Genomic DNA, 26,987 nt, shown 5'->3' with positions numbered 1-26,987 from the left:
GGCCCTCTCCGGGTCCCCCCGTGACAGCAGAAATGATCTTCAGCCGATTATTTTCGACCATGTTCGCTCGCAATGCAGAACAGAATATCCATGCAGTCGCTGGATAAGTAGGACACCCATGCTGCACCATACCTTCAGCCGCATCAGGATTCCTAGGAGTTCCTGAAACCAAGAGATAGCATCATCTAGGCCAGCGTGATGGTCGCTGCCCTATCAACCGGGCGTATACAGGTGTTCTGTTGGAAGTCCATCCTGTCTTGCATCCTGTTCTCCTGACTGATATGATCTTAAGCCTTGTCCATCGTCGTTGCAAATTGGACAAGGCAGAGCATGTTCGGGGTATGGTACCTGCCATGCCTGGGGCCTGAATTTATGCATATGTGAAGGTGTCTGCGCGGAGGCACATTTGTCTGCGGTCGGAATTGTGGATGCACATACAGAATGCAACGAGCGTAATAATGTAATCCATATTGTAAGGTAGAAGCATCAATAGTCCGGGATGCATTGCTTGTCCGAGCGACAAGCGGTGGCTCGTATGCAATGGTTGTTAGAGGGAAGGGGCAGTACACAATACAGATCCGATACATCGCAACGGTCACTGGCTTCATGACGGTGACGACATAGACGTGAATAAACCCACCACAACGTAAATTGCAAGGATATCTAGATGATGCTGAGACGGATACAAGCAACACGTACTTACAGAAAAGCGAAATGTCAAAGGTCCGCGGCTGATCATCTCCGTCGATATTGTTGCTGATATACGGCTAATGGCACATCCTCTTCCTCATTCGATCGTCTACGATTCTGAACCACCGCATGTGCACTGATACCTTTCTTCAGTTTGCCGTTAGTTTGTTGCATCATAGGAGGGGCCGCAGAGGCGGACAACGACCGGCTGGGTGACCTGCCCCCACTGAACGGTTGCTTTTCCTGCGCAGGTGTATATCGATTTGGTGGGGGTGATCGCGCTTGTCTTGAGGAAGACGTCGATACCGGCATCGAATTTGGAGGGGAGCTAGCTCTTGGTGGAGGAGACGTCGACGAGGAACCCCGCGGGGCCAATGGTGCAACACTGGTTGTAGCTAGCCAAGTCTGTTCGACAGCCACGGGAGACATCGCACCGGGAGGCAGCTGCGCACCTGTCGCCGGAGGATAGTGCTGAGATTGCATAGCGGCGTTATGAATGTTGCCGTTAGCAAGCTGCGGCTGCGGATGGACAAGCTGCACCGAGAATTGTGCAGGTGGTGCAGATGAAGAACGCGGAGGTGGGGAGGATTGATACGGGAGAGAGTTGTTAGCGGAGGTAGGGATGGATGACGTACGACCTAGTGTCGCCCCGCCGGCTCCATTTGAAGGCGGCATATAACCATATTCCTGCTCCATGGCCCGGTGCTGCATCTCGTACTGAGGTCCACGAACGGGCATTTCTGCTCGTCGAGTCCCAGGCGGGGTTCCCGACGTCGACTGCTTAGTCAAACTGCCCCGACGTTGTTTTTCCCGCTGCTCCTGCTCTTTCTCCATCCGCTCCCTTTCTGCCCTCTCTCGCTCTTCTCGCTCCCTCTGTTCTCGCTCTAGTTGCTCTTGATCTGGTATGGGAGTAGGTTGGCTCTGAGGTTGAGGTTGAGCTGCAGAATTTCCTTGAGGGCCTGCTGTGTTTTGTGTCTTGTTGATGACACCAAGATACCAGAACATCAGGTTACTAATGAGGACTTGTTCATAAAGTGGTCGACGCGGATTAGCGAGCTTGATATGACTCAGTCGATAGATTGCACGCTCAACATGAATGGGATACCGCGCATACATGCCAGCCAGCTGCGGAGATGGCGAAGGAACATAAGATTTAGACGATTTGGAAGCGCCAAGCAGGGCAGCGGCAGTCTCGCGTCCAGATGCACCCATCCCAAGCGGTGCGGGCGTGTCGTCTTGCTTCTTCTTGCCACCAAACAACGATCCAAAAAAGCCTGTATCCTTCTCTTTCTCTTTCTCCTTCTCCTTTTCTCGTTCGCGACTTTCTTTAGTTTTCTTGTTGCTTTTATCGCTGCCCCACTTTCCAAAAAGACCTCCTTTTTTGTCTTTATCCTTCCGCTGCTCGGAGATACTTGAAGACCGGGAATGGCGTGTGGGAGCTTCTTCGGAAGGCGGTCGATGAGATACGTTGATAGAAGGAGCTGGACTAGGCGACGAAGATGAGGGTTGAGGGGGAGATGGAGAACGTGCCGATACTGGAGGCTCAGATACCGGAGGAGCAACGGCTCGTTGTGGTTGAGGATGATGAAGGACTGGTTCCGGCTCTGAAAGAGGTTCATGGGCTTCTGAGTGTGATGTCGTGGAAGGTGGTGGTGAAACATGAGAGTCTACCGAGGGCTCAGGGCTTTCCGTTCTCAAGGATAAATCCAATTCGTCTGGTTCGTCTGTCACATACGCATCATATATCAGTGCCTCTTCGCTAAAAGACTCTGGCCGAGGTAAAGGAGGGACCGCCGGAATACTCTCTTCTACATGAGGTCGCCGGCTTGTATCAGCATGACCGTGATCGCTGGATGACAGGTCGCTAGATGATGTCCGCAGTTCTTGCATCGTGGCTGCGCGGCTCACAGACTTCTTTCGCCGTGTCGCAGTAAAGCGATGTGCGCCTTCCCCGGTGCCTGGCTTTCGAATCTTCGTACGTGCTGAACGACGGAGAGCCTGGTTTGGACGCGGGATCACAATTGGAGAGTCTACATCATCCCCCAGGTCTGGCATATCGTCCATTTGGTCGATAACTACACACATGAGCCACCGTGGATGCGGAAACGAAGGAATATCTACCTGATGGGGACACATTGAGACTGAGACTTCGGCGCAACACACTTCTAAGTCGAGTAGGGTCGTCACTTTTGGATGCTTCCTCCGCCAATTCCTCCAGCTTCTGCAAGTCATTGATTGTAAGCTGTGGGCCAGGGCGCGAATAGACACTTCGATTTCGCCTGATAGGCACAACCTGCTCGTCTTCGATGCCATCATTTGGAGCTGGCTTGTATTGCCTGCTAAGCAAAGACTTCTTCCTGTCCAATCCTATAGAGCCACTGGATACCGAGCGCGCTAAAGCACTAGTCTCATCCGCAGGGTTCCGAGCATGCTCCTTCAGAAACTGTCTGAACTCAGCAGGAGCGATCTCAGGATGCAGTCGAGCCGGGACCCAGAAAAGATGTGATGGGTCATCGTTGGCGTTAATGGGACTGTTCTCACTACCCTCCTCGTGTGAGCTACCACTGGAGTCATCGGGCGACGGCCAGTACGTCGGTGAAGTGGATGACGACGCGGTCGGAGAACTTGGTAGATCCGGGTCCAGTATGAAAGAAGTCAGTCCGTCTGCCGTCGAACGCCTTCGAATATCCCGAAGAGCCTCTACCTCGCGCTGAATCTCATACTCGGAAGGCTGCATCGCAGACTCACTTCACCATTGATGATTAGACCAATGAGTGGTACGACGAGACCCCCATCGCTCACCTCTATCGCCTGAGGTCACGCCGCGGTCCGCGGCCGGTTGTTCTTTTGCTAAATGGCGGGCGCGGTAGGGGAGGAGCACAGGACAACCAGCTTAGATGCGCTCTTCACCAGCCTGAGCGGCGGCAAGCTTGATCAAGCCTGGCCGGTGGCGCGGCATCTCCAAGTGCCGGGACCGCGTTTCCCAGGTCTCCTCGAGGATTTATTTAAGCGGTGTCGCTGAGACCACATACTTATACTTATTGTTGTCTAGTTTGCGACTTATCACCGCAGGCATATGAAAATCATACAATCTGGATTAGAACCTCATTCTATGCTATTGTGGTAAAAATGTTACCATTTACATTTACTACTCTCATAATTAAATGCTTTGCCTTAGCCACTTCGTAATTTACATATTAATCTAACCGCCGGTCTCTGTGCGAGCAGACGAACGCATTCTCCCTGCTCGAGCACAGGAGAGGCGCGGCGAAGCCTATCGCGTTAAACTCGAGGCCGACCATAAATGGCAGCCGCAAGGCCGATGGCGTGCATTTAGGCCCACATCATCCATATGCATACGCGATTCACCGGAGGCCGGACTCCGAGTCGGATGACTCGGTTGCATCCGGCCGTACTACAAATTCTGAGATCCATTGTCCAATGATATACGAGGCTTGGAATATACACTCATGCCGTGCGCGTGGGGACGTGGGGGGAGGGGTTCTTAAGCTGCAGTTGGCATATGGGTATGGCGTTGCACATCCACTTCCTGAGGTCATCGAACTTCGGCTCAACCCTCAGTACGTACGTATACTACCGCTCTGGTCAATTCATTTCACGCAAGGCTGCCAGTGTCAGGCAGTATCCCCAATGCGTGCGGAGATTACGTAATCCACTGGGGTTGGGGATCGCAGCGAGGAAAATGTCGTAAAAGCCCGCCTCGTACTTGGGACGCGAGGCTTTAACGCTTTCGCCTCCATCCACTGTGCACTTCCAGGTGGCAGGCTTCTCGACGACCACGCCATGGCAGCGTACGATCATTCCAGAGTTACTCAGTTCATTGGTACGATATGGTTTCTCTTTCCAGGAGGCGACCACATGACGTTTTCGCGGCAGGTGGCAATGCCCTCGACAAGGCACCGTCTGGTCCTGTAGCTGACTTTGTGAAGAGTCACGGAGGACATACTGTTATCACAAAGGCGAGTTTCGTACATTTTGGCCGCATATAGTGCGGTATGGTATGCTCTACTAACTGACAGGTTGTTCATATAGGTTCTCATTGCTAACAACGGTCGGTGCCTCTTTGAGGTGTCGCGTATTTGCTTCTCATCTGTTTATAGGTATTGCTGCTGTCAAAGAGATTCGTTCAATCCGACAATGGAGTTACGAGACGTTCGGGACGGAGCGTGCCGTTGAGTTTACGGTTATGGCTACCCCCGAGGATCTGAAGGTCAACGCCGAGTACATTCGTATGGCCGATCGTTATGTTGAGGTGCCTGGCGGCTCCAATAACAACAACTACGCCAACGTCGACCTCATCGTCGATGTTGCTGAGCGCGCCGGCGTGCATGCTGTTTGGGCTGGCTGGGGTCACGCGTCGGAAAACCCTCGCCTTCCCGAGACTCTTGCGGCGAACAAAATTGTGTTCATTGGTCCTCCGGGGAGTGCCATGCGGAGTTTAGGTGACAAAATCTCAAGTACAATTGTCGCTCAAAGTGCAGATGTTCCGACGATGGCGTGGTCGGGTTCTGGAATATCCGAGACTGTGATGTCTGACCAAGGCTTCGTGACTGTGGCTGATGAGGTTTACCAACGTGCATGTGTTACGACTGTTGAGGAGGGTTTGGCATCGGCTGCTGAGATTGGATACCCCGTGATGATCAAGGCTAGCGAAGGTGGAGGAGGAAAGGGAATTCGCAAGGTTGATGCTCCCGAAGGATTCAAAAATGCGTTCAGCGCAGTTGCAGGTGAAATACCTGGTGAGTATTTCCTACTCCTACCCAATGACTGTCTGACATATTTTGTAGGTTCGCCTATCTTCATCATGAAGCTTGCGGGGCAAGCACGGCATCTTGAAGTTCAACTTCTTGCTGATCAATATGGAAATGCTATCTCGCTCTTTGGTCGAGATTGTTCTGTACAACGGCGTCATCAGAAGATTATCGAAGAGGCCCCAGTTACTATCGCCAAGCAAGATATATTTGAGCAAATGGAGCGCGCTGCCGTTCGTCTGGCAAAACTTGTCGGATACGTTAGTGCTGGAACAGTCGAATGTAAGAGCTGCGCATACATTCCATAGATCTCTACTTACATGAGTACAGATCTTTACAGCCATGCGGAGGACGTCTTCCATTTCTTGGAACTGAACCCCCGTCTCCAAGTCGAGCATCCCACGACAGAAATGGTGTCGGGCGTAAATCTTCCGGCGGCGCAGCTGCAGGTCGCTATGGGTGTCCCTCTTCACCGCATCCGGCATATTCGTCAGCTATACGGTGTAGCGCCTAACGGCACATCGGAGATCGATTTTGATATGGTGGATCCCGACGCGAGTAAATTACAAAGGAAACCGCGACCGAAGGGACATGTAGTGGCAGTCCGCATTACTGCTGAAAATCCCGATGCAGGTTTCAAGCCGTCATCAGGTTCCCTGCAAGAGCTCAATTTCCGTTCTAGCACCAACGTGTGGGGTTATTTTTCCGTTGGCTCGGCCGGTGGACTGCATGAATTCGCGGACTCCCAGTTTGGGCACATCTTTGCGTATGGTGAGGATCGTGGAGAAAGCAGGAAGAATATGGTCGTTGCTCTGAAGGAGCTTAGCATCCGTGGAGACTTCCGCACAACGGTGGAGTATCTCATCAAGCTGCTCGAATTACAAGCTTTCCAGGAGAACACCATCACCACTGGTTGGCTGGACTCGCTTATAAGTGACAAGCTCACAGCGGAACGACCAGATGCGACTCTCGCTGTCATTTGTGGAGCCGTCACTAAGGCTCATCTGGCGTCTGATGCCTCGTGGGGAGAGTATAAACGCGTCTTGGATAAGGGTCAAGTTCCTTCTCGCGATGTCCTGAAGACTGTCTTTGGCATTGATTTCATCTATGACAACGTGCGATACTCATTCACCGCTACTCGTTCCTCCTTGACGACTTGGACGTTGTACCTGAATGGCGGCAGGACTATGGTCGGCGCCCGTCCTCTTGCGGACGGTGGTCTTCTGGTTCTCCTTGACGGAAAGAGCCACTCGATCTATTGGAGAGAAGAGGTTGGCTCTCTGAGGCTAATGGTGGACGCCAAGACATGCCTCATTGAACAGGAGAACGACCCGACGCAGCTTCGCAGTCCCAGTCCTGGCAAATTGGTGCGATTGCTGGTCGAAAGCGGTGACCATATTAATGCCGGGGAGCCATATGCTGAAATAGAAGTCCGTCCACACACTTGCGATCCACTTACAATAGATCTGACTAGATTTACAGGTCATGAAAATGTATATGCCACTCGTTGCCTCAGAAGATGGTATTGTGCAGTTTGTCAAGCAGCCTGGAGTCAGCCTAGAACCTGGTGATATCCTCGGTATTCTGACACTAGACGATCCCGCACGTGTCAGACATGCAAAGCCTTTCGAAGGTCTTCTCCCTGCGATGGGTTCTCCAAACGTTATTGGTAACAAACCCCACCAGCGTCTACAGGCTTTGCTCAATACGCTAAACGACATTTTGGACGGCTTCGATAACCAGGCCATCATGGCCTCTACCTTCAAAGATCTCATTGACGTGTTAGAAAATCCCGAGTTGCCGTTTTCAGAAGTCTCAGCAATTATGTCGACGCTGTCTGGCCGCATGCCGTCGAAGCTGGAAGACAGCATTCGCTCCGCGATCGATACCGCTAAGAGCAAGGGAGAGGGATCTGAATTCCCGGCCCTGCGTATCAAGAAATTACTGGAACATTTCATGGAAGACAACGTGCGCCCTCAAGATAGGCCGATGTTTAGGACACAGATCAGCGCTCTCTTCGATGCGGTTGATCGATACATAAATGGGCTGAAGGCACACGAAGTGAACACCATTGCTGGCTTGTTAGCTCGCTATGAGCATACAGAGAAGTTGTTCGGGGGCAGCATTGAGGCCCGTGTCCTCATGCTTCGAGAACAATACAAGGACGATTTGGACAAGGTGGTATCCCTCGTTCTTAGTCATATCATGGCGCAGAGGAAGGGCCGACTCTTGACCTTAATCCTCGACCATGTCAAGAACAGTGGTTCGACGGTATCGAATCCAGACAGCAAGCTTTACCAAGTTCTGCAGGGATTGGCATCGCTCGAAGCAAGGTAAGCCATTTTAATGCATTACATTATCGTAGACGTCATTGAGATGTTGTTAGGTCGTCCACTCAAGTGGCTTTGAAGGCTCGCGAGGTACTGATCTCGTGCCAGATGCCCTCATATGAAGAGCGCAAAATTCAGATGCAAGGTATATTGAAATCATCTGTGACTAACAGCTTTTATGGGGAGCAAGGGAGTGACATGAAGTAAGCGCCAGGTTCGATTCTCCCTCTTTCTTCCTTCGCTGACATGAGAGCAGGACGCCATCTGCGGACGTCTTGAGGGAATTGATTGACTCCCGATACACGGTGTTCGACGTGCTACCAACCTTCTTCAACTTCAACGATCAGTGGACCACTTTGGGTAAGCGTCATTGCCAACTATAACATTTATAAAAAATGACGAGCTTCTTCATAGCTGCAATGGAGGTCTACGTCAGGCGCGCCTACCGCGCATATAGTCTTCTGTCCATTGACTACGAGGAGGGTGATGGCCTGGGTGATGGCGATGCACCTCATATCGTTACCTGGCGCTTCAACCTTCCACAATCGCGCTCCCCTCCGACCACACCAAGTCTGTAAGTGTGAGAAGAGTAAATGTTTGGTTCATCTGGTCTGATCCTTTCATTAGCTCGAATAATGCCCGTAGGCAGGCCTCTGTAAGCGACCTCACCTACATGATCAGTAGACATCAAAAGCAGCCGCTTAGAAATGGTGCCATTGCTTCATTCCCTAATTTCAAAGCCTTTTCCCGTGGTTTCGAGAAGGTTGCAGATACGCTCCCGTCGTTCGATCCTCTAGAGTACCAAGAACGGTACGGCTCCAGCCAGCCCCCCAATGTTCTAAATATGGCTTTGCGCATCTTCAACGAGGCGGATGATATGTCAGATCAAGACTGGTACAAGAACATACATGAACTGATCAATGATAGACATCAAATTTTAACTCGTCGAGGAGTTCGCCGTATTTCCATTCTCATTTGCAGGCCCGGCCTCTATCCTCAGTACTTCACGCTGCGCAACATGGGGTCGTCGTGGGATGAAGAACAAGCCATTCGACACATTGAACCCGCCCTGGCATACCAACTGGAGCTAGGCCGCTTGTCAAACTATAATCTCACACCTTGCTTCACGGAAAGCAAGCAGCTTCACATCTACCATGGAGTGGCTCGCGAGAATCAGTTGGATAGCAGATTTTTCATTCGCGCCCTTGTTCGTCCTGGTCGTGTGCTGGGTGATATGAACACTGCAAAGTACCTGATTTCGGAGACGGACCGGCTCGTCACCAATATTCTGGATACGCTAGAACTTGTCTCTGTGCAGCATAGAAACGCGGACGTCAACCACATTTTCATGAACTTCATCTACAACCTTCCCGTTACATATGATGATGTGTTGGAGGCGATCTCAGGTTTCATCGAACGTCACGGAAAGCGTCTTTGGCGTCTCCACGTCACCGGCTCAGAAATTCGGATCGTGTTAGAAGACAGTGAAGGGAACGTTACTCCTATTCGATGCGTTATCGAAAACGTCTCTGGTTTCGTCGTCAACTACCACGGCTATCAAGAGATCACCACCGACAAGGGTACAACGATATTGAAGTCCATTGGTGAGAAAGGGCCTCTGCATCTGCTGTCTGTGCACCAGCCCTATCCCACGAAGGAATCTCTGCAGCCAAAACGTTACCAGGCGCATCTTGTTGGAACCACTTATGTTTATGACTTCCCTGACTTGTTCTCCAAAGCGTTGAGCAATGTGTGGGTGAAAGGAAGAACTAACAACCCTTCCTTGACGCTCCCGAAGAAGGTTCTTGACTCAAAGGAGCTTATTCTGGACGAGAATGATCAACTTCAAGAGGTCGACAGAGCACCTGGTAACAATAGCTGCGGTATGGTGGGCTGGGTCTTCACGATGCGAACTCCCGAATGCCCGGAAGGACGTCGTGCCGTAGTCATCGCAAATGACATCACTTACAAGATAGGTTCCTTTGGCCCTCTCGAGGATCAATTCTTCTATCTATGCTCCCAATATGCCCGCCAGCAGGGTCTTCCTCGTGTCTACCTGTCCGCGAACTCGGGTGCTCGCATTGGCTTGGCTGAAGAAGTGATGGGTCTCTTCTCATGCGCCTGGAATGACCCGGAGCACCCAGAGAAGGGCATCGACTATCTGTACCTCACGCATGAGAACTTACTCAAATTGCAGGAGAAGGGTGTTGCTGCGATTCGTACAGTCGACGTAGAGGTGGCCGGCGAGACTCGGCACAAGATTACCGACATCATCGGTCTCCAGGATGGACTTGGCGTTGAATGTTTGAAGGGATCTGGTCTTATCGCGGGCGAGACGTCTCGAGCGTATGACGACATCTTCACGATTACATTGGTCACTGCTCGCTCCGTCGGCATTGGCGCTTACCTCGTACGCCTCGGCGAGCGCGCTGTCCAGGTCGAAGGACAGCCCATTATCCTCACGGGCGCCCCTGCGCTTAACAAAGTTCTTGGCCGGGAAGTCTACACGTCTAACTTGCAACTTGGCGGTACCCAAATTATGTATAAGAATGGTGTCTCGCATCTCACTGCAAGCAGCGACTTGGAAGGCGCTACGCATATTCTCCAATGGCTTTCTTACGTTCCAGTGGTCAAAGGTGCACCTTTGCCGATTCTCGAGTCTAATGATACTTGGGATCGTGACATTGGGTATAGCCCACCGAAGGGACCATATGATCCCCGCTGGTTTATTGAGGGCAAGACGGACGAGACGACTACCGAATGGATGTCTGGTTTCTTTGACAAGGGTTCGTTCCAGGAGACGCTGAGTGGCTGGGCGCAGACCGTTGTCGTTGGACGCGCTCGCCTTGGAGGTATTCCCATGGGTATCATCGCCGTTGAGACGCGGACAATCGAGCGCGTCGTTCCTGCCGACCCCGCAAATCCTACGTCATTTGAGCAGCGTATAATGGAAGCTGGCCAGGTGTGGTACCCCAACTCAGCGTACAAGACAGCGCAGGCGATATTCGATTTCAATCGCGAGAGCCTTCCATTGATTATTTTCGCGAACTGGCGTGGTTTCTCTGGAGGTCAGCAAGACATGTACGACGAGATTTTGAAGCAAGGCTCGAAAATTGTTGACGGACTATCGAGCTACAAGCAGCCTGTCTTCGTGTACATCATGCCCAACGGAGAGTTGCGTGGTGGTGCATGGGTGGTGCTTGATCCATCAATCAACTCGCAGCAGATGGAAATGTACGCGGATGTAGATGCCCGGGCGGGTGTTCTTGAGCCGGAGGGCATTGTCGAGATCAAGATGCGTCGTGACAAGATTCTCAAGTTAATGGAGCGACTGGACGGACAATATGCATCACTTAAGACAGATACCACGGATATGTTGAAGAGCGCAGAAGAGCGCACGGCTGCTATAGAAGCACTGGCACAACGCGAGACCTTGTTGATGCCGACCTACAAACAAATTGCTCTCTTATATGCTGATCTTCATGAGTAAGTGTTGTCATCCCTAGATTTTTTTATGGAAGCTCATGTGCCACAGTCGAACTGGACGCATGGAAGCCAAGGGTTGCGCCTCGCCGATGGTATGGAAAGATGCGCGACGGAAATTTTATTGGGCGTTGCGATCCAAGGTCGCGTGGTCTACAGCAATGGCCTCGCTTGCAGAGGCTAGCCCAGATTCATCAGATGAATATCGCAGCGAACTTCTGGAGAAATTGGCTTCCCTTGACGGAGTCACTGACCGACGAGCTATGGCGGAGTCATTGGAGAGTCTTGATTTGACGGCAACTCTGGCGCAGTTAAAAGCAGATCATCTCATGAGTCAAATGCTGACCTTGGCTCATGAGGATCGCAAGGCGACGCTGGATGGGCTTGTCCGTCTCGTGGACAATCTCACAGACGATGAAAAAGCGACGCTCATGGGCGCGCTGCAGAACGCGGGCCGCTCGCCAGGTGCGTTTGCGCTCTTGGATGGTTAATAATCGATGCTAATATTGGTTTCACAGGACCGCCATCCTACTCGAATGTTTCTGCTGTTGTGAATTGATTTGCATCAAATGCCCGCATGATTCCCCATCACTTTTCGCATTGCACGGATTGTAATATAGATCAGTAGCAGTAGACCAAATTTCACCTTTTTTTGTATCATGGGTGACAGCATTGCAGCAGCGTCGTGCACGACGAGCACCATGAGCACCCCCTGAGAATGGGGTGATTCTTGTTGAAGTGGCTCTCCGCATAATTTGCGTGCATTTTGATCTGAGGAGATTATACAGTAGCAAGCACAGATACCACATCAGGCAACAAGGTGAGAAAGTCCAATCAGCTATAGTGGACTCTGAAGTTCGTTGATTTCAGATCAGACAATACATGAGGAACCCTCAGACAAGCACGTATATCGAACAGACTGATACTCGAGAATTACAAACATGGTTTGCGATGTACAGACAACAGTGATGCATGCGTTGGTGAGCGTCGAGGAAAAAACTTTCAGCGTGGCAAGAGCATTCTTAAGGACGACGTCGAGATTCAGAGAAAGAGTTGATCACCAGCCTCCGCCACCGCCACCGCTGTTGTAACCACCTCCACCATAACCACCTCCACCACTGTAGCCTCCGCCTCCACCACCGTAACCTCCACCTCCACCGCCATAGCCTCCGCCTCCACCACTGGGTCTAGCATTTGCCATGTTGACTTTGAGACGTCTGCCGTCGAGGTCTTGCTCATGCAGGCCATTAATGGCGGCATTAGCCTCATCTACGCTATTGAATGTGACGAAGCCAAAGCCACGCGAGCGACCTGTTTCACGGTCTTTCATGACGATAGACTGTTTGCAGCGATGCCGGAATAAGATTCGTTGACGGGACATGCATATAAATTATTCAGTAAAATTAACATGAACAACGAATCTCGACCCATCGTTGTGCAATGATGGGGGGGATCCTTTGACAGGATCGCGCACATCTGTAACCGTTCCGAACTGAGAGAACGCCTGAAGGTGAAAAACGAGTGGATCAGCTCATCGGTCGCGATCGCACTCAAAATTTGGGAATGTCTAACCTGGTGAAGCGAGTCATCGTTGGTGTTCCAACTCAGGTTACTAGACGAACGATGGAATGTTAGTATATATTTCGTATGGTCCATGACCTGCGTACCCAACGTATACTTTCGCTGACATGATGGAGAAGAAAGATGTCTTGGATCCTGAACGGCGTCAAGAGCAAGGAAGAAAGACTTTTGTAAGGTTTGATGAGGTTTTTATACTGGAGAACTTAGTTTTCAGACTCCCCTGGCTGCTTTGGGACGAGTAAACGTGGCGGTGCTCGCGGGGAGCCCGCAGGTGCTCGTACGCGTGATGTTATCCTACTGTACTACTCGAACGTCTCGAATTCTGCTCTTGTGAATTAAAGTGCATTTTAGACCCACATGGAAGTTCCCCATCGCTTTTTTTTGCATTGCACGGATTGAAGTCACACAGCTATCAGTAGCAATAATTTCAGTTTTCCCTTAGGGGCCGTGCATCACAGTAAGGTCATGGTTCGGTTTCGACTACCTAATGCTTGCATGGAGTACCATGAACAGGTTCATACAACTTCATGCCACCGCTGCCATCAGGTAGCGTATATTATATTCAAACTCCAGATCAATGCATGACGAACTCGGATGCTATGGTGTTATCTGGATATTATCATATCGGATTGCGGAGAGCTATTCCGATCTTTGGGTGTGAAGTCATTCCAATCGTCTCTCAAGTCGCTCTCCCCACTTTCCTCTGACTATCATTGCGCCGAGCCACACTCTCAGAGTCTCCGGACGACAGAGATGGGTCATCTCATCACAGTAGCTACGTGAGCGATATTCTAACCCAAGTCAGCGGCTTGGTGCTGATGGACGTGCTCAGCTGGTACGCCTGACAGTATATCAGCGTTCGCACTCCCTTAAGTAAAGCGATATTCATAGCTCACTAAATCAATGGTCGCTTGATTTTCAGGTAGTTAGAGCTCAGTCAAATTCACTGCTGCCGCTGATTCATCGCGAGCCAGGGCAACCTCGATCGCATCTTAACCAGCATCCGTATTGCGAAGGAGCGTGGGGCGACTCTGCGGGTCGGTCCTGAGCTGGAGGTGACGTAAGTTGTGCTATAGATAATGTTGAAATCAAAATTCATCTTTATTGCAGAGGCTATGGCTGTCAGGACCATTTCCTCGAAGGTCCGTCTCATGCATATCTCATAGGACTGGCCCACAAATCTCATATACAGGCGATACTGCGCTCCACTCATGGGAGGTTTTGTCTAAAATCCTCGAGTCGGATGAGGCCCAAGGGATACTATGCGACATCGGAATGTGAACATTGTGTTTTGTTAGGTCTCGTATACTACTGACGCTCAGAACCAGGCCAGTAGTACACAAGAACGTCATCTACAACTGCCGGATTGTCATATACAGTGGAAAAATCCTCCTTATTCGCCCAAAGATGTGGCTTGCAAACGACGGAAATTATCGTGAACTACGCTGGTTTACGCCGTGGACTAAGCACAGGTGCACTGAAGATCATTATCTACCAAGGATCATTCATGGGGTGACAGGACAGGTAGGCATTTTTATGGTCAAGATTCCTCCTCCAAACATAAAAATCCTCATCTTTACAGACCAAAGTGCCCTTTGGAGACGCAGTCGTTAGCACTGTAGACACTTGCATCGGTATCGAGCTATGCGAAGAGTTGTTTACCCCTGCTAGGTACAACGTCTCCTGTACACTCACGCCAACGTGTGTTCACGACCTTCTCCCGCAGCCCTCATATATTAATGGGCCTCGACGGAGTTGAGATATTCACGAACTCCAGTGGAAGCCACCACGAGCTGCGTAAACTATACAGACGCGTAGAGCTCATCAAAGAGGCTACCATGAAAGTAACGTTACAGCCCTATTTTTGACCGCCCTCCACTTAAAATTCTGCGCAGCTCGGTGGTATCTACCTCTACGCCAACCAACAAGGATGTGATGGCGACCGCCTCTATTACGACGGATGCGCGATGATCGCAGTGAACGGACACATCGTTGCACAAGGCTCACAATTCTCATTGCAGGACGTCGAGGTGGTCTCCGCAACAATTGACATCGAGGACGTCCGTGCACACCGCGCGACGAGTAGTCGGAGTATGCAGGCCGCGGCCGCGGAGCGCTACCAACGCGTCGAGGTCGACTTTGCGCTGTCCGGTGGCAAATTCTCGTCTCTCGCAGACGTCGAGCTCGCCGTGGGGCAGCAGATGGAAGTACGGTATCATAGGCCGGAGGAAGAGATCGCGTACGTTTCGAAGCAGCAGCATTTATAAATCGCGTGCTCATGCGAGGATGCAAGGCTTGGACCAGCCTGCTGGTTGTGGGACTACCTTCGGCGCTCGAGGACACAAGGATATTTTGTCCCCCTCAGTGGCGGGATTGATAGCTGTGCGACATCGGTTATTGTTTATTCGATGTGCCGGCTTGTTGCTGAGGCAGCCCAGAGAGGTGGTATGTCAAATCCTGATATCGGCGAACTGTAAAATTGACAAGAATTTATATCTAGATGAGCATATAATTGCTGATGCGAGACGTATAGCAGGTGAACCGGACGAGTCGACATACATCCCGACAGATGCACGCGAATTCTGCAAGAGAATCTTCCATACCTGCTACATGGGCACAGAGAATTCGAGCACGGAGACAAGGGGCCGAGCGAAGGAACTGTCGGAAGCGATCGGAAGGTGAGGTGAACGTGCACTCCTCACTGCGCTGCTAATATTTCGAATCTAGCTATCATGTGGACCTGAACATGGACTCGATCGTCACCGCAGTCCGCAACCTGTTCACCTTCGTGACTGGCGCGAAGCCCCAATATCGCGTACACGGCGGCTCGGCGGCAGAGAATCTTGCTCTACAGAATATCCAGGAAAGTCTATACGTCACTGAGCGAGTGAACATGGCTTATGGACGATACTTAGGCGCGCATACGCATGGTGCTTGCATACCTGTTTGCCCAGTTGCTTCCTTGGGCGAGAGGACGGAGTGGAGGATTGCTTGTTCTTGGAAGCGCCAACGTCGATGAAAGGTATGTAAACTAATTACCGTCACCATTTCATCTGATGCCAACTATGCAAATTCAGCCTGCGGGGCTATTTCACCAAGTATGACTGCTCTTCAGGTCAGTGACAGACAATAAAAAAACGTCATCAGAGATTCGATGACCTTTTTCATCAGCGGATGTTAACCCTATCGGAGCCATAAGTAAGACGGACCTCAAACGCTTTATCGCATATGCCCGCGATGCATTCGAACTGCCTGTACTTGAAAGGTCAATCCGACGTAGTCATCCAAGGCACTTGCTCATAGTTATTGTACCAGCTTCCTCGACGCTGTGCCAACCGCCGAATTGGAGCCCATCACTGAAAACTACGTTCAAGCTGACGAGGTGCGTGCACAACTGTTGCGCGAAAGTGCGTCTGAACTAACGGTCCCCGTCAGGCCGACATGGGTATGACTTACGACGAGTTGTCGGTCTTCGGACGCCTCCGGAAAGTCGAGAAGTGCGGGCCGTACAGCATGTTTACCAAGCTGGTCCACGAGTGGGGATCGTTCCTCACGCCCACGCAGGTAGGTGTATCCGAAACCTTCCTAAGAGAGCTTGAGACTGAGGCATTTCTTTTGTAGATCGCTGAGAAGGTCAAATACTTCTTCTTCGAACATGCACGCAACAGGCACAAGATGACCACCCTGACCCCCTCTTATCATGCGGTAAGTGTTCAAGCCTTTGTGCAAGAACTTCACTCACCCGTTGTATACACTATAGGAGCAATATAGCCCAGATGACAATCGTAAGTCTATGATCTGGGTCGAAGTTGAGTAAAACTGATATCGGTCGTCAGGATTCGACTTGCGTCCGTTCCTGTATCCATCGCGTTTCCCATGGCAGTTTAAGAAGATCGACCAAGTTGCCGCGACGCTGCCGGATAGATCGTCAAAGCATGTTGATAATGTTAAAGCAAAGACGGATTGAGATATACGAAAAGAAATTAGAGAAATCGAGCTAGATGTATGTTACAGTGCACAGAAGATATTAGGGAATACAGTGATGTACAATTATCCCGCTGGTGGAGAGACTATGTCCGTGCAAGGAAGCGTGAGAATGCACCTTGGACGGCAATCTTCTTCATGATGGTTGGTTCAGGAGCTGGAGGGCGGAAAGAACTTGCGATTAACAATCAAACACGATCAGCACAGAAAACTTACGATCAGTAAGATCCTCTTCCTTGACCTTGCGTTTGATACTGTCCATCACCTCGTTCACACCTGAGCGGTCGAGATCGGATCGCGCCTTCATCAAGGACTCCACAAACGCGATATTTGGCCCAAACACTTTGGCAAACGACCAATACGAGAGGAAGACCAAGCTCTGCGACGCCTCTAACATGGACAGAACCATTTCGAGCACTTCCACTTGGGGCTCAAGCTCCTGCACCTTCTTGTACTGGCCAAAGAGCTTGAAGATATCGCCAATATCAGCCTTCATTCGTTCCGATGCGGAGGGTATCTTGAGCTTCGGTGTGTTGGCTAAGGCTGTCAAATATGCGACCAAGTAAGTATCCAGAATTTCCTCGACAAGCAATTCGAAGAGTGTCTGATTCAGGAAGCTGCTGTAGTCGGACATGTAGTCGCGTATTGTCTCAATGATTTGTGCTGACAGTCCGTCGTACCACGGCTGCTGGAAGAGCTGCTTGATCGCGGGCTTGAGGTCGTTGAAGATTATGTCGATGAGGGTCTGCGTGCACTTCTTCGCAACATCAAGGAACCCGTCGATGGCGTCGTTCAGTCGGTCGTGGATAGGAACACGATATTTCTCCGACACCAATGGTTCAACTCGCGCAGACAGCGCCTCGGTGAAATCGGCGCACTTGAGCTGATCGTTCGCGAGCGCGATACTGTACTCGAAGAGACCCCCAGGAACCTCTTCTGGTTTCTCAATCTGGTTCTTGTACTCCGCTTCGACGAGCTTGGCCCATCGCTCCTGCACCCCGCGCATAATACGACCGATCTCATCAACCACGCGGGCGAGGATCATTCCCTGCCCGCTTTCCATCGCGAGGTCGACCTGTTGATTCACCATCTGGAATAGAATCACCGCACCCTGCGTGCCGTACAGCCCATCGCTGTTTATCTCTGGCGGTTCCTCGCGTGCAACAAAAGCGGCAGCCTCAGTAGTCATCAGGTTTGTGGTCCACTCGTCGAGCTTCTTGATGATAAGTTTCAGATAGTCCTCGATGAGATTCTGCTCCCTCCCATCTAGTAGCGGAGGGTCGAGAAGTTCTGGAGAAATCTCTAGTTCTTTCATCTTCTTCTTATAGTCCTTGACCCACCCGTAGAGCGCAAGAATGACACTCGCTTCAGGTTCGCTCTGAACAACCCTCACGAGGATGGAATTCAATGCCTTGTGGTAGGCGCGAACATAATGCGTGTGGATATCGTACGAAGGAGGGAAACAGGGCACGACGTCGGCTTCGATGTGTATGAGATCCTGGAATACCCAATCGAGATTATCAAGGAATGCGGCAGGATTACCCTCGTCACGTTCGTATGCGTCATTGAATGTCTGCTGAACGGACTCTACGATGCACTTCATGAGCTTTGATCGGTAGTGCTTGATGACTCGTGCGTCGGCTTGCATCGACCTGAACTTCGCAGCTGCGTCCATCTTGGCAGCTTTCTTGACGAGTTTAATAGCTATGGCCTGGGAACCTGTAAATCGCGCCTCGAACTATACAAGATCCGTATCTTTACCTTCTCGTCTGCGCGTCCCTCAATCTCAGCAATCTTGAGCAGCTTCACCACAGTTTCGGAGTGCCCCTCCATGACAATGACGAGTATGTTCCGAGCAAGGGCAAGAAAGTATTCGTCGAAGGCCTCTATAAGCCGAGTAAGCCGTTCGAAATGTTGAGTGAGGGTCTTTCTGGTGTCAGTGGAGGACTTCTTTGCCTGGTGAATGGTTTGATTGCGGAATGCTTCCAGCTTGTTGATCTGGTAATGAATGCGAAGAAGATTAGGGGCTGGTCCCAGAATATCTTGACAGTCTGCCTCGAGCATATCCTCGAGCATGTCAAGATGGGAGTCCATTTCCACGAGGTTGTTGACCATCTCTTCTGTGCGCTCGAAATTCCGGTGAACCATAGACACCTCCGAACACGCATAAACACTCGACGATACGTCCTGAAGACCAGGAACTCACCCTGCTTATCTGGTCGAAAGTAGAGACGGAATTCTGAGGGTCGCTACAAAGCCTGTCCACCGTCTGCATCTCATCCTTGATTGTCTGGACGTTGTTACGGGTGTTGAACAGCTTGCGCAGCCCATCTCTCGTAGCATCCAGCTGCTCCTTTACGCCGCTCTTCAGTCTGGCGTCGATGGAAGCCTTCTCCTTCTCTAGCTTTCTGCGAAATGCAGGAATTTTTGCGAGGTCATCGGGAAATTGCAGATATTCGCCTACCGCCTGGGCAGCAGAGATGGTTGGTGCGGCCATGTGGAGGTTGCAGACCTGTTGAATGTATGCTTGAAACCAGCAAGCGAAGCAGACACTGCGCAGTAAGAGTGGGTAGTCGATGGCCGCCGCGGTGCATGTTGTGGTACTCCTATCACAATTGAAGTGGCGCGCAAACCGCCTCGTTTAAACAATTGCATAAGTGGTACAATTATATGCTTGAGATGTGCTGTGTTATTCACGCTCAAATACACACACTCATTAGCTTTGCCTTCATCGCTTGCTCATTCCACAGCTCCGACTATAGGTCTAACTTTGCGTTGTATTCATCACAGCTCCAACATAATCGATAATATGCAGGCCATGGGAGCATGTCATATTTGCAGTACGTGGACACATAACAGGATGCCATAGATGCAAGGAGAGTAATACAGTTATCAAATTGTAGAGGGATAAAGCATCTAGAATCATAATACAAGAATCGGTCACTATGCAAGCAACAAAATTACGCCAGGGCAAGCTTACCACCCGGACACTGGCACCAAATACGTGCGGAGGCAGATTCGACCTGAACTTGGATTTTACGACGCCAGAGTTTCCGTGAGGGCGCGTTACGCGGCTGAACGACACGAGAGTTAGGAAACGAAAGTAGGCTGAAGCTAAGCGGGACATACCCCCAGATTACCCGAACTTTTGAGCCCTGAATCTCCCGTTTTGCCCGGTAAACGTATGCTACACGCTGTATCGACCATGTTAGGTGTCAAGTCGTACATGGGCAATGAGATGCACACCTTGCCCAGGTAGAACTGCGCGTCCTCTTTGGTGGCGACGCCCTCGATCTGGATCAAGGAGGTGTTGGGGCGGGTGTTGCGCTTAGCGCGTTTGTGGCCGAGAACGCGTCCCTTGGAGTATAGTCTGCAGAACAAATAAAATGAGCATCCACCTGTCTGTACCTGTCGTCAAGAACAGCAGCAATTCTGAGACAGTGCGAGCGGCATCCAATCCACCGGAGGCCCATCCATCCGTATTCGAGCGTCCGACATCGTTCAACTTGCATTGACGTGCCAATACAGGCCCTAGAAACATCATGCAGCACGAATCTCACCTTGTTGAACCCATTTTGTCGTCGTCCTGGCCGATGTCGAGTGTCTTGAAGTGTGCCGCCAAAGTTTGCGTTAGCGCCTGGGCAATGCTAGATTTCCTAATGCGGCTGAAATGACCGTGGGAACTCAGTCTCCTCTCGCTGGCCTTCGCCGAAATTCTCGTGCTTTTCCAACCATCGATGCAGTGAAGAGCTGCACTCCTCCGTCGTGTTTGCTTCGACGTATGGGAGTAACGGAGCGGTGGCAGAGTTAAATTCTCCTTCTAGCGTCTCGCAGATCTCGCGGATGACCTCTCTGGCTTCATTGAGCTTCTGTACTACTTCGATGAACCTCTAGTCACGGGGAAATATACTGCTCAAGCCGTGCTGGGAATCGTTGCGTGAATAAGGCCATACGGCGTGCTCAGCCAAGTCAAAGTGTATAAGAGCCAGCGAGCAGTGAGCGCTCGCTGCTTTCTCCTTGGACCCCCATGACTTCGCGTCTGCCAGCCGTGTGGAAACGGCTCTCCTCGTCCATCACACCCAGACCGGCTCCGCCAAAGGGATACCTTCATGGGCCCATCCGCGACACCGCGTTTCCCGCAGGGTACGCGTTGACGGGCATCCACTGTGGTATCAAGAAAACTGGGGCCCCCGATCTTGCAGTCATTTTATCTACCACCCCTCATGCAGCGTCTGCAGCGGCCTGCTTCACTCGCAATGCATTCAAAGCCGCGCCCGTCGTTGTCTCTGAAGACATAATCAACAACAGCGGTGGCAGAGCCCGGGCAATTGTGGTCAACAGCGGCTGCGCGAACGCGGTGACGGGGAAGCAGGGCATGGAGGACGCCTGGGCAATGGTCCGCGCCACCGACGCGCTCCTCGAACCTGCAGGTCAGCGCGAGACGCTCGTCATGTCCACCGGAGTCATTGGACAAAACCTGCCCATATCCAAAATCATTGCCGGGATCGAGTCGCAGAGGGCTGAAGGCAACAGTCTCGCATCCAACTTCTCTGCGTGGGAGCGCGCAGCGAAGGCGTTTATGACGACAGACACGTTTCCCAAGCTGCGCGCGCGCACGTTTGAAATAAAGGGGAAGAAATACCGGATAGCAGGCATGGACAAGGGTGCGGGGATGATTCATCCCGACATGGGGCCGCCGAGGTCATCTGGGCAATTGCATGCGACGCTTCTCGGGTGTATCATGACCGATGCAGCAGTCTCCCCGCGCAGCTTGCAATCCGCGCTCACGTACGCAGTGGATCGCAGCTTCAATTCCATTAGCGTTGATGGCGACATGTCAACGAATGACACCATCGTGGTCCTCGCGAACGGAGCGGCAGCCGGTCCACAGGACGAAATTGACGAAGAGCGAGACAGAGAAAGATATGAGGCTTTCAGAGATGAGCTGACTACGTTCGCGGCGGACCTTGCGCAGCTCGTCGTAAGAGACGGCGAAGGCGCCACAAAGTTTGTCACAATCTCTGTCGAGGCAGGTTACGTTCGCAGCAGGTATAGTGTCAGTCTGACCTTGAAACATGATTCTGCAGGGCGCAGCAACATACGAGGATGCGCATCAGATTGCTTCACGGATTTCCACATCTGCATTAGTCAAAACCGCGCTATATGGCGAGGACGCTAAGTACTTGTGTCAATATGATGTGCGCTAGCTCTGATACTGAACATCCTTCCTCGCAGCTGGGGCCGCGTTCTCGCTGCCACAGGATCTGTTCCGCTCTCGGTTCCTCTCGATCCGACAAAAGTCAGCGTTTCTTTCATTCCAACTGACGGTACCCCAGCGCTGCCGCTGTTGGTAAGCGGCGAACCCGAAAAGGTCGATGAAGTTCGTGCAAAGAAAATTCTTAGCGTCGAAGATCTAGAGATTCAAGTGCAAATAGGGACCGGGAAGGAGAGCGCGAAGTACTGGACGTGTGATTTCAGCTACGTGCGTAGCTGCATCGATCCTGTCCCTAATTCTATTCACGCGACTTTACAGGAATACGTCAGGATTAACGGTGATTATAGGAGTTAGAACTAAGTACTGAGAAGGTTAGCAAAAAGGAATGATGAAAGGTTATTCCATGAACAGTCCTTTGAGAGCTGCATGCGAGACTCTGATATAACACAAGAATGTATGGTATATGTCCAACGTCGTTTGGCCATGGTTCCTTGATCCGGTCATAGTAACTATGTAAGCCCACCGTGAATCCGTCTCGCGTCGTTATTTCCAGACCAGCTTGCCGTTCTCGTCGACGTATGCCGTCATGCCCCCGCTCATCGCCTTGCTCGTTTTCCCGTACTGTTCTGCGATCCTGGCGCGCTCGAGTTCTCTTTTGTGCTTTGCAAGGCGTGCCTCTCTCTCTGCGTCCGCATCTGCCCTGGCAGCCTTCTGCGCGTCGCGCTTGGCAGCGTTTTGGCGCTGCTTCTTTGTTACCGTCTCTGGTACAGACAAGGTTGGCGCCGGTTTGCTCGTTTCTGCCACACTATTAGCAATCACGATGGCAAGCGACAACGATGAACCTACTGCGGCTTCGTCCCTTCACGACGCCCCAGCCACCGTCGTCTTCTCCATCTGCGTCATCGGCGGTGCCTCTTGACTCGTCCACGTCCTCGTAATCTCCCCAGGAGAACCCAGCGGCCGGCTTGTCGTTGGGTCCCGGCTGGATCCGCATGACCCGCGACAAGGTTGGGTAGTCAGGTGTCTCAAGCATGCTGTAAGGTGTATGGTACACGGATGAATAAGTGAAGTAAAAAGTAGTGTCAGCACCCACTCGTCCACACCCGTTTTACGCGGTTTAGGAAGCAGTCTCTCTGCAAGCGTACGTCTGTTCCCAGAGGATGCGACTACTGGACTGGACAGGTCATCGTCTGTGCGCTCTGCAACGGGGGATGAATTGCCCGTCACCGAGGTGGTCGTGACGCCAGCGTCGCCCGTTGCAGACTCTACTGACGGATGTTGACGCGACGAGTGTGGCTCGACTCGCGTCCACGACCCATCCGTGTCGACGACAGGTGGTTTTGGTGTAGAGCTTTTTCGCTTCGACGTGGTTGGCCGAGCAGGGGCCGGGGTATACGACTCGGGCGCAGTGGCGGACGACTCGGAGAGGGTGTCGACGGACACCGCGCGCGATCCGCTGCCAGTTGAGGGTGTCGCCTTTTTAGCTTTCTTCTTCTTCTTAGTCGGCTTGGTGGACACCACAGGGTCAGCGGTCTTTTGCTCAGACGACGCGTCGAAGTCGCCTGGCACGACAGGAGGGAATGGGACGACGCTAGGACTCGCAGCGGCTGTCTCGACTGGTTTCTCTGCCTGCGCACCGGTCTGCTTCTTCTTGCTCTTCTTCTTGCTGGATGCGGTGGGCGGCGCAGGCTCTGCAATGGCGCCCGCAGAAGGTGACTGCGGGGAGTGAGACGTGTACCCGTACGCCGCGACTGCAACACCTGCAGCAACAAACGCGGCCACCGCTACACCCGAGATATAGCTCTGTGCAGAACCCATGATGGATGAACTAGTCAAGATAGAGAGGGAACGTGAGCGCAGTCAGACGGCCGAAATGACGAGGCTGCCGTTCACAGAGCGAGAAAGCCACAGCAAGAGAGAGATCTGAAGCGGAGGAGTTGAAGTCGCGGAGAGACAGACCCAGGAAGATTTCAGGCGAAAAACAGCTGGAGCTGGCGTTGTGCTGTCAACGAACAAGCAGTCCCAGGCTCTCACTCTCCAGTCTCTCTCTCGGAGTCCTCCCGGACATCCGATCGTGACAAAGTCGTGACCGGTTGACCGCTTACGGCATCGGGGTTAGGGTTATCCCTGTGAAGCCTGCGCAGTACGCACGCGAACGACAACGGAAGCAACTTGCACAGACGCAATACACACGCGCAGCAGCATCGTGCGAAGCACAGTCGAATGTTATCAAGTCGATGTATGTCCGACTTAATATGTACACAAATTGGAATGGTCATACTACTAGTGCACAGATCAAATGGCTGTGTCAGAAATGAGCTTCGTCAAACCAGTGTGAATGATATAGAAAGGGAACGGGTCTAGCGTCAAGTCATCATCCCTCAAGAGAATACTGCGATCCAAAACTGGCATCTCTGGCATCGCATGGAGACAATCTTTGTCCTTGATCCCAGCTGCGATGAATCTTCCGCATAGATACTCCATGCTGGGACGGAGTGACTTCAAAAGATCAACGATCTCACAATGACCAGCTGAAGCTGCTGAAAAGTGATCCGCATATACTACCGGAGTGTAGGATTTGATGCGAAAAGGTGACTTCGAGTCAGTATCAACAGGCTGTATGGTAGGCTCGAGACATGGATTCTGCCTGTCGTAGACTGACGTTTCCAAGTCAGCGCGTGACGGGACATCCTTCGGTGATGCTGTCCAGGACACAGGCCCATTCAAAATCTGGTTTGATGCATTAACAAACATGGGTAAACGAGAAGATTACTGCTTACTTCGGATCGCAAGTGAGCACATCGGCGAGTGCGTGGATAGCTGCTTGACTTCCGCTCCTTGTCTTGTACTTCGACGTCGACTTCACGCGCAAGTTTTTGTAATATTCATACCTTGTACGCTCCAGGTAGTGCCTCGCACAGGCTTCAATCGGCCAGGCACCCTCATACACCTGCACCCTCGGGAACCTGCGAAGCGCTTAAAGTTACAACAATTCGGTAAAACACGGGCAACATGCAGATCCTTTTCCCTACCTCTGTAGTCATTTGCTTCCACTTTATCGGGTCTTGCAAGTGGAAGTGTTTCATCATGTCCATGTATTTTGCTGACAGTTGTCGCATGCCACGCTGTACATCATATTGCGTCAGGGTACGACGATGATCGTAAGTTATCCAGAGGGGTACACACAGTAAATTTTCGGAGCGCGGGTGACGTACGACAACCCTTGAAACCCGTACTACGCGCGATGGACCTCATCTCGCGCAGCCGAGGCCGTGCAAGGGCAGATCTAGGTATAGTTACTTAAGGTCCATGCGCGTCAGCAACTGCAGCTAAGTAAAAAAAGTCAAAATTTGACTTACCCAACATGAAGACAACGACGAAGATCCCTCTCCTCCATCCATCCCAAACCCTGCGCCATATATTGTTGCGCACACAATGCTCACTTATTTGGACATGTCTCTGTGAGTGCTATGCCTTCCATGGCGAGAGCGGCGTTCACGATAGGCTAGAAGTCTGCAATCTACGAGAATACATTGCGTTATCGTTGCGTTATCGTGTATAACCTCTCGCGACAGCTGACTATATCAAGGTTGGTGGTTGGATCGTCTTCGGGTATCCACTGTCTTATTTCTAATTGCGCTGCAAGTCATACACACAGTCAAAGCCTAAGATGGTTCTCCAATTACCACATCCGACCTCTACCTGTAGTCCTGGCATCGTCTTCCTAATGCCTATCACTGTGCCGTATACGCAGAGAGGCTCAGCCAATAGCTATAGATCCATAATTAGAACATCTAGGAGAACAAACGGGCTTCAGATACTCACAGGCAACGCTCGAGTAGCGCATCGTCCGTCGTGTAGGTATACACATTCGGTGCGCCAGCCTCCGTCTCGTTGAACATCATTTCTGTATGTCCAGACACCCAGGTACTCCATGCAGGAGTGATGTCGCTGGAATTGTACTTGTCGTTAGGGTTCATGGTCATAGCTGTAGCCATAAACCCGTTCGAGAAGGCGGTGATGAACTCGGAGTTATCATATGGAGGGCCATCACTGCGGGAAGAATTGATCGACGGCCGCTGATCTAGCCAAAGATTACTCACGATGTGAAGTAATAGCTAAGATCATTGCCATGAAGTGCAGGTGGGATAGCGAATTCGCCCTGAATGTTGCTAGTCAAGAATGATGAAGCTTTATGAGCCTATTGAAGCATACCTTCCACCCTTTGCTACCGAAAGTTTTGAGGAGGTAGTAAGTAGGACAAATGAAGATGGCTTCGAAAGCGGGCTAAATCAGTACCATAGTAAGCGCATGCATCATGTAAACCTTACATTCGCCCATTGCGTAGTTAGCTTGCTCTACGTTGGTACCAAGGCCCTGATACAAAGGAGTTGCTAGTGCAGCCTGCCAGGGTTGAACGTCAGGGAACAGTGTGGAAACGAAGTCCGATATTTCCATCGTAAGTGATTGATCAACAAAATCATTTCCCTCGTGTGAATTGGTCACCGCTAAAAGTACTTCCTGCGTAGAAGGATCAGCCAATATTCAGCCTCTCGCAGTGAATCAGCCTACTCCGTTGAGATGTCCGCTCGTGATTGTGACGGTCGGGCGTTCGACAATGAAGGTACCATCGACAACGGGAACAAAAATATAAGTGCCATAATATACTGCCAAGCTTATATTGTAGTTCAATGTTTGTAAAGTGTCCACGTCGGCGGCGCGAAGGCAGGATAGGCTGTCTGAGCTCGAACCACATCTGCATATCGTGTGTCATTTCTCGGGAGAATATATAACAAATTGACGCGACTGACTCCGTTCCTGCGACGATGTCGCTGTACACCAACTATTCGAGATGTTAGACGATAGATACGCAGAGCCCACAATCTCACCTCAGGAATGCGATCATTGTAGTTGTACTGAGACGGAAGGAAT

General features: G+C 51.4%; 9 protein-coding genes across 9 annotated transcripts; 3 read left to right on the top strand and 6 right to left on the bottom strand.

Annotated features, from left to right (window-relative positions):
* Positions 1–735: 735 nt before the first annotated feature.
* On the bottom strand, positions 736–3,427 carry FIBRA_02779 (uncharacterized protein; the record flags this gene model as incomplete). Its single annotated transcript, XM_012324632.1, has 2 exons — positions 736–2,765; positions 2,812–3,427. 2 exons carry the CDS (start codon positions 3,425–3,427, stop codon positions 736–738), a joined length of 2,646 nt encoding a protein of 881 aa, XP_012180022.1.
* Positions 3,428–4,541: 1,114 nt separating this feature from the next.
* Positions 4,542–11,834, top strand: FIBRA_02778 (uncharacterized protein; the record flags this gene model as incomplete). The annotated part of the gene is made up of 12 exons (XM_012324631.1): positions 4,542–4,679; positions 4,744–4,762; positions 4,812–5,450; positions 5,499–5,744; positions 5,793–6,892; positions 6,945–7,795; positions 7,849–7,995; positions 8,049–8,152; positions 8,207–8,366; positions 8,420–11,278; positions 11,328–11,740; positions 11,794–11,834. 12 exons carry the CDS (start codon positions 4,542–4,544, stop codon positions 11,832–11,834), a joined length of 6,717 nt encoding a protein of 2,238 aa, XP_012180021.1.
* A 498-nt stretch (positions 11,835–12,332) lies between these two features.
* FIBRA_02777 (uncharacterized protein) lies at positions 12,333–12,965 on the bottom strand (the record flags this gene model as incomplete). Its single annotated transcript, XM_012324630.1, has 4 exons — positions 12,333–12,614; positions 12,684–12,779; positions 12,848–12,887; positions 12,943–12,965. The coding sequence occupies 4 exons, from the start codon at positions 12,963–12,965 to the stop codon at positions 12,333–12,335; spliced, it is 441 nt and encodes a 146-aa protein (XP_012180020.1).
* A 709-nt stretch (positions 12,966–13,674) lies between these two features.
* On the top strand, positions 13,675–16,823 carry FIBRA_02776 (uncharacterized protein; the record flags this gene model as incomplete). The annotated part of the gene is made up of 20 exons (XM_012324629.1): positions 13,675–13,691; positions 13,748–13,778; positions 13,831–13,916; positions 13,967–13,998; positions 14,049–14,133; positions 14,185–14,380; positions 14,439–14,527; positions 14,583–14,700; positions 14,752–15,095; positions 15,150–15,301; positions 15,357–15,534; positions 15,584–15,743; positions 15,811–15,878; positions 15,934–15,971; positions 16,028–16,121; positions 16,172–16,238; positions 16,292–16,420; positions 16,478–16,561; positions 16,617–16,641; positions 16,693–16,823. 20 exons carry the CDS (start codon positions 13,675–13,677, stop codon positions 16,821–16,823), a joined length of 2,124 nt encoding a protein of 707 aa, XP_012180019.1.
* A 103-nt stretch (positions 16,824–16,926) lies between these two features.
* FIBRA_02775 (uncharacterized protein) lies at positions 16,927–19,337 on the bottom strand (the record flags this gene model as incomplete). The annotated part of the gene is made up of 4 exons (XM_012324628.1): positions 16,927–16,997; positions 17,057–18,551; positions 18,602–18,994; positions 19,047–19,337. The coding sequence occupies 4 exons, from the start codon at positions 19,335–19,337 to the stop codon at positions 16,927–16,929; spliced, it is 2,250 nt and encodes a 749-aa protein (XP_012180018.1).
* Positions 19,338–19,732: 395 nt separating this feature from the next.
* FIBRA_02774 (uncharacterized protein) lies at positions 19,733–20,381 on the bottom strand (the record flags this gene model as incomplete). Its single annotated transcript, XM_012324627.1, has 5 exons — positions 19,733–19,756; positions 19,821–19,914; positions 19,970–20,034; positions 20,087–20,210; positions 20,263–20,381. The coding sequence occupies 5 exons, from the start codon at positions 20,379–20,381 to the stop codon at positions 19,733–19,735; spliced, it is 426 nt and encodes a 141-aa protein (XP_012180017.1).
* Positions 20,382–20,867: 486 nt separating this feature from the next.
* FIBRA_02773 (uncharacterized protein) lies at positions 20,868–22,409 on the top strand (the record flags this gene model as incomplete). The annotated part of the gene is made up of 4 exons (XM_012324626.1): positions 20,868–21,878; positions 21,928–22,019; positions 22,076–22,322; positions 22,374–22,409. The coding sequence occupies 4 exons, from the start codon at positions 20,868–20,870 to the stop codon at positions 22,407–22,409; spliced, it is 1,386 nt and encodes a 461-aa protein (XP_012180016.1).
* A 189-nt stretch (positions 22,410–22,598) lies between these two features.
* Positions 22,599–23,873, bottom strand: FIBRA_02772 (uncharacterized protein; the record flags this gene model as incomplete). Its single annotated transcript, XM_012324625.1, has 3 exons — positions 22,599–22,852; positions 22,902–23,089; positions 23,149–23,873. 3 exons carry the CDS (start codon positions 23,871–23,873, stop codon positions 22,599–22,601), a joined length of 1,167 nt encoding a protein of 388 aa, XP_012180015.1.
* Positions 23,874–25,789: 1,916 nt separating this feature from the next.
* FIBRA_02771 (uncharacterized protein) lies at positions 25,790–26,961 on the bottom strand (the record flags this gene model as incomplete). Its single annotated transcript, XM_012324624.1, has 8 exons — positions 25,790–25,826; positions 25,881–26,108; positions 26,159–26,217; positions 26,271–26,329; positions 26,387–26,576; positions 26,628–26,811; positions 26,867–26,887; positions 26,945–26,961. 8 exons carry the CDS (start codon positions 26,959–26,961, stop codon positions 25,790–25,792), a joined length of 795 nt encoding a protein of 264 aa, XP_012180014.1.
* Between the last annotated feature and the right edge of the window lie 26 nt (positions 26,962–26,987).

The sequence above is a fragment of the Fibroporia radiculosa genome (assembly GCF_000313525.1).
Source record: "Fibroporia radiculosa TFFH 294 genomic supercontigs, scaffold1422, whole genome shotgun sequence".
Classification (NCBI taxonomy): domain Eukaryota; kingdom Fungi; phylum Basidiomycota; class Agaricomycetes; order Polyporales; family Fibroporiaceae; genus Fibroporia; species Fibroporia radiculosa.
The sequence above is the reverse complement of the archived record's forward strand: the minus strand, read 5'-3'. Positions and strand labels throughout refer to the sequence as shown.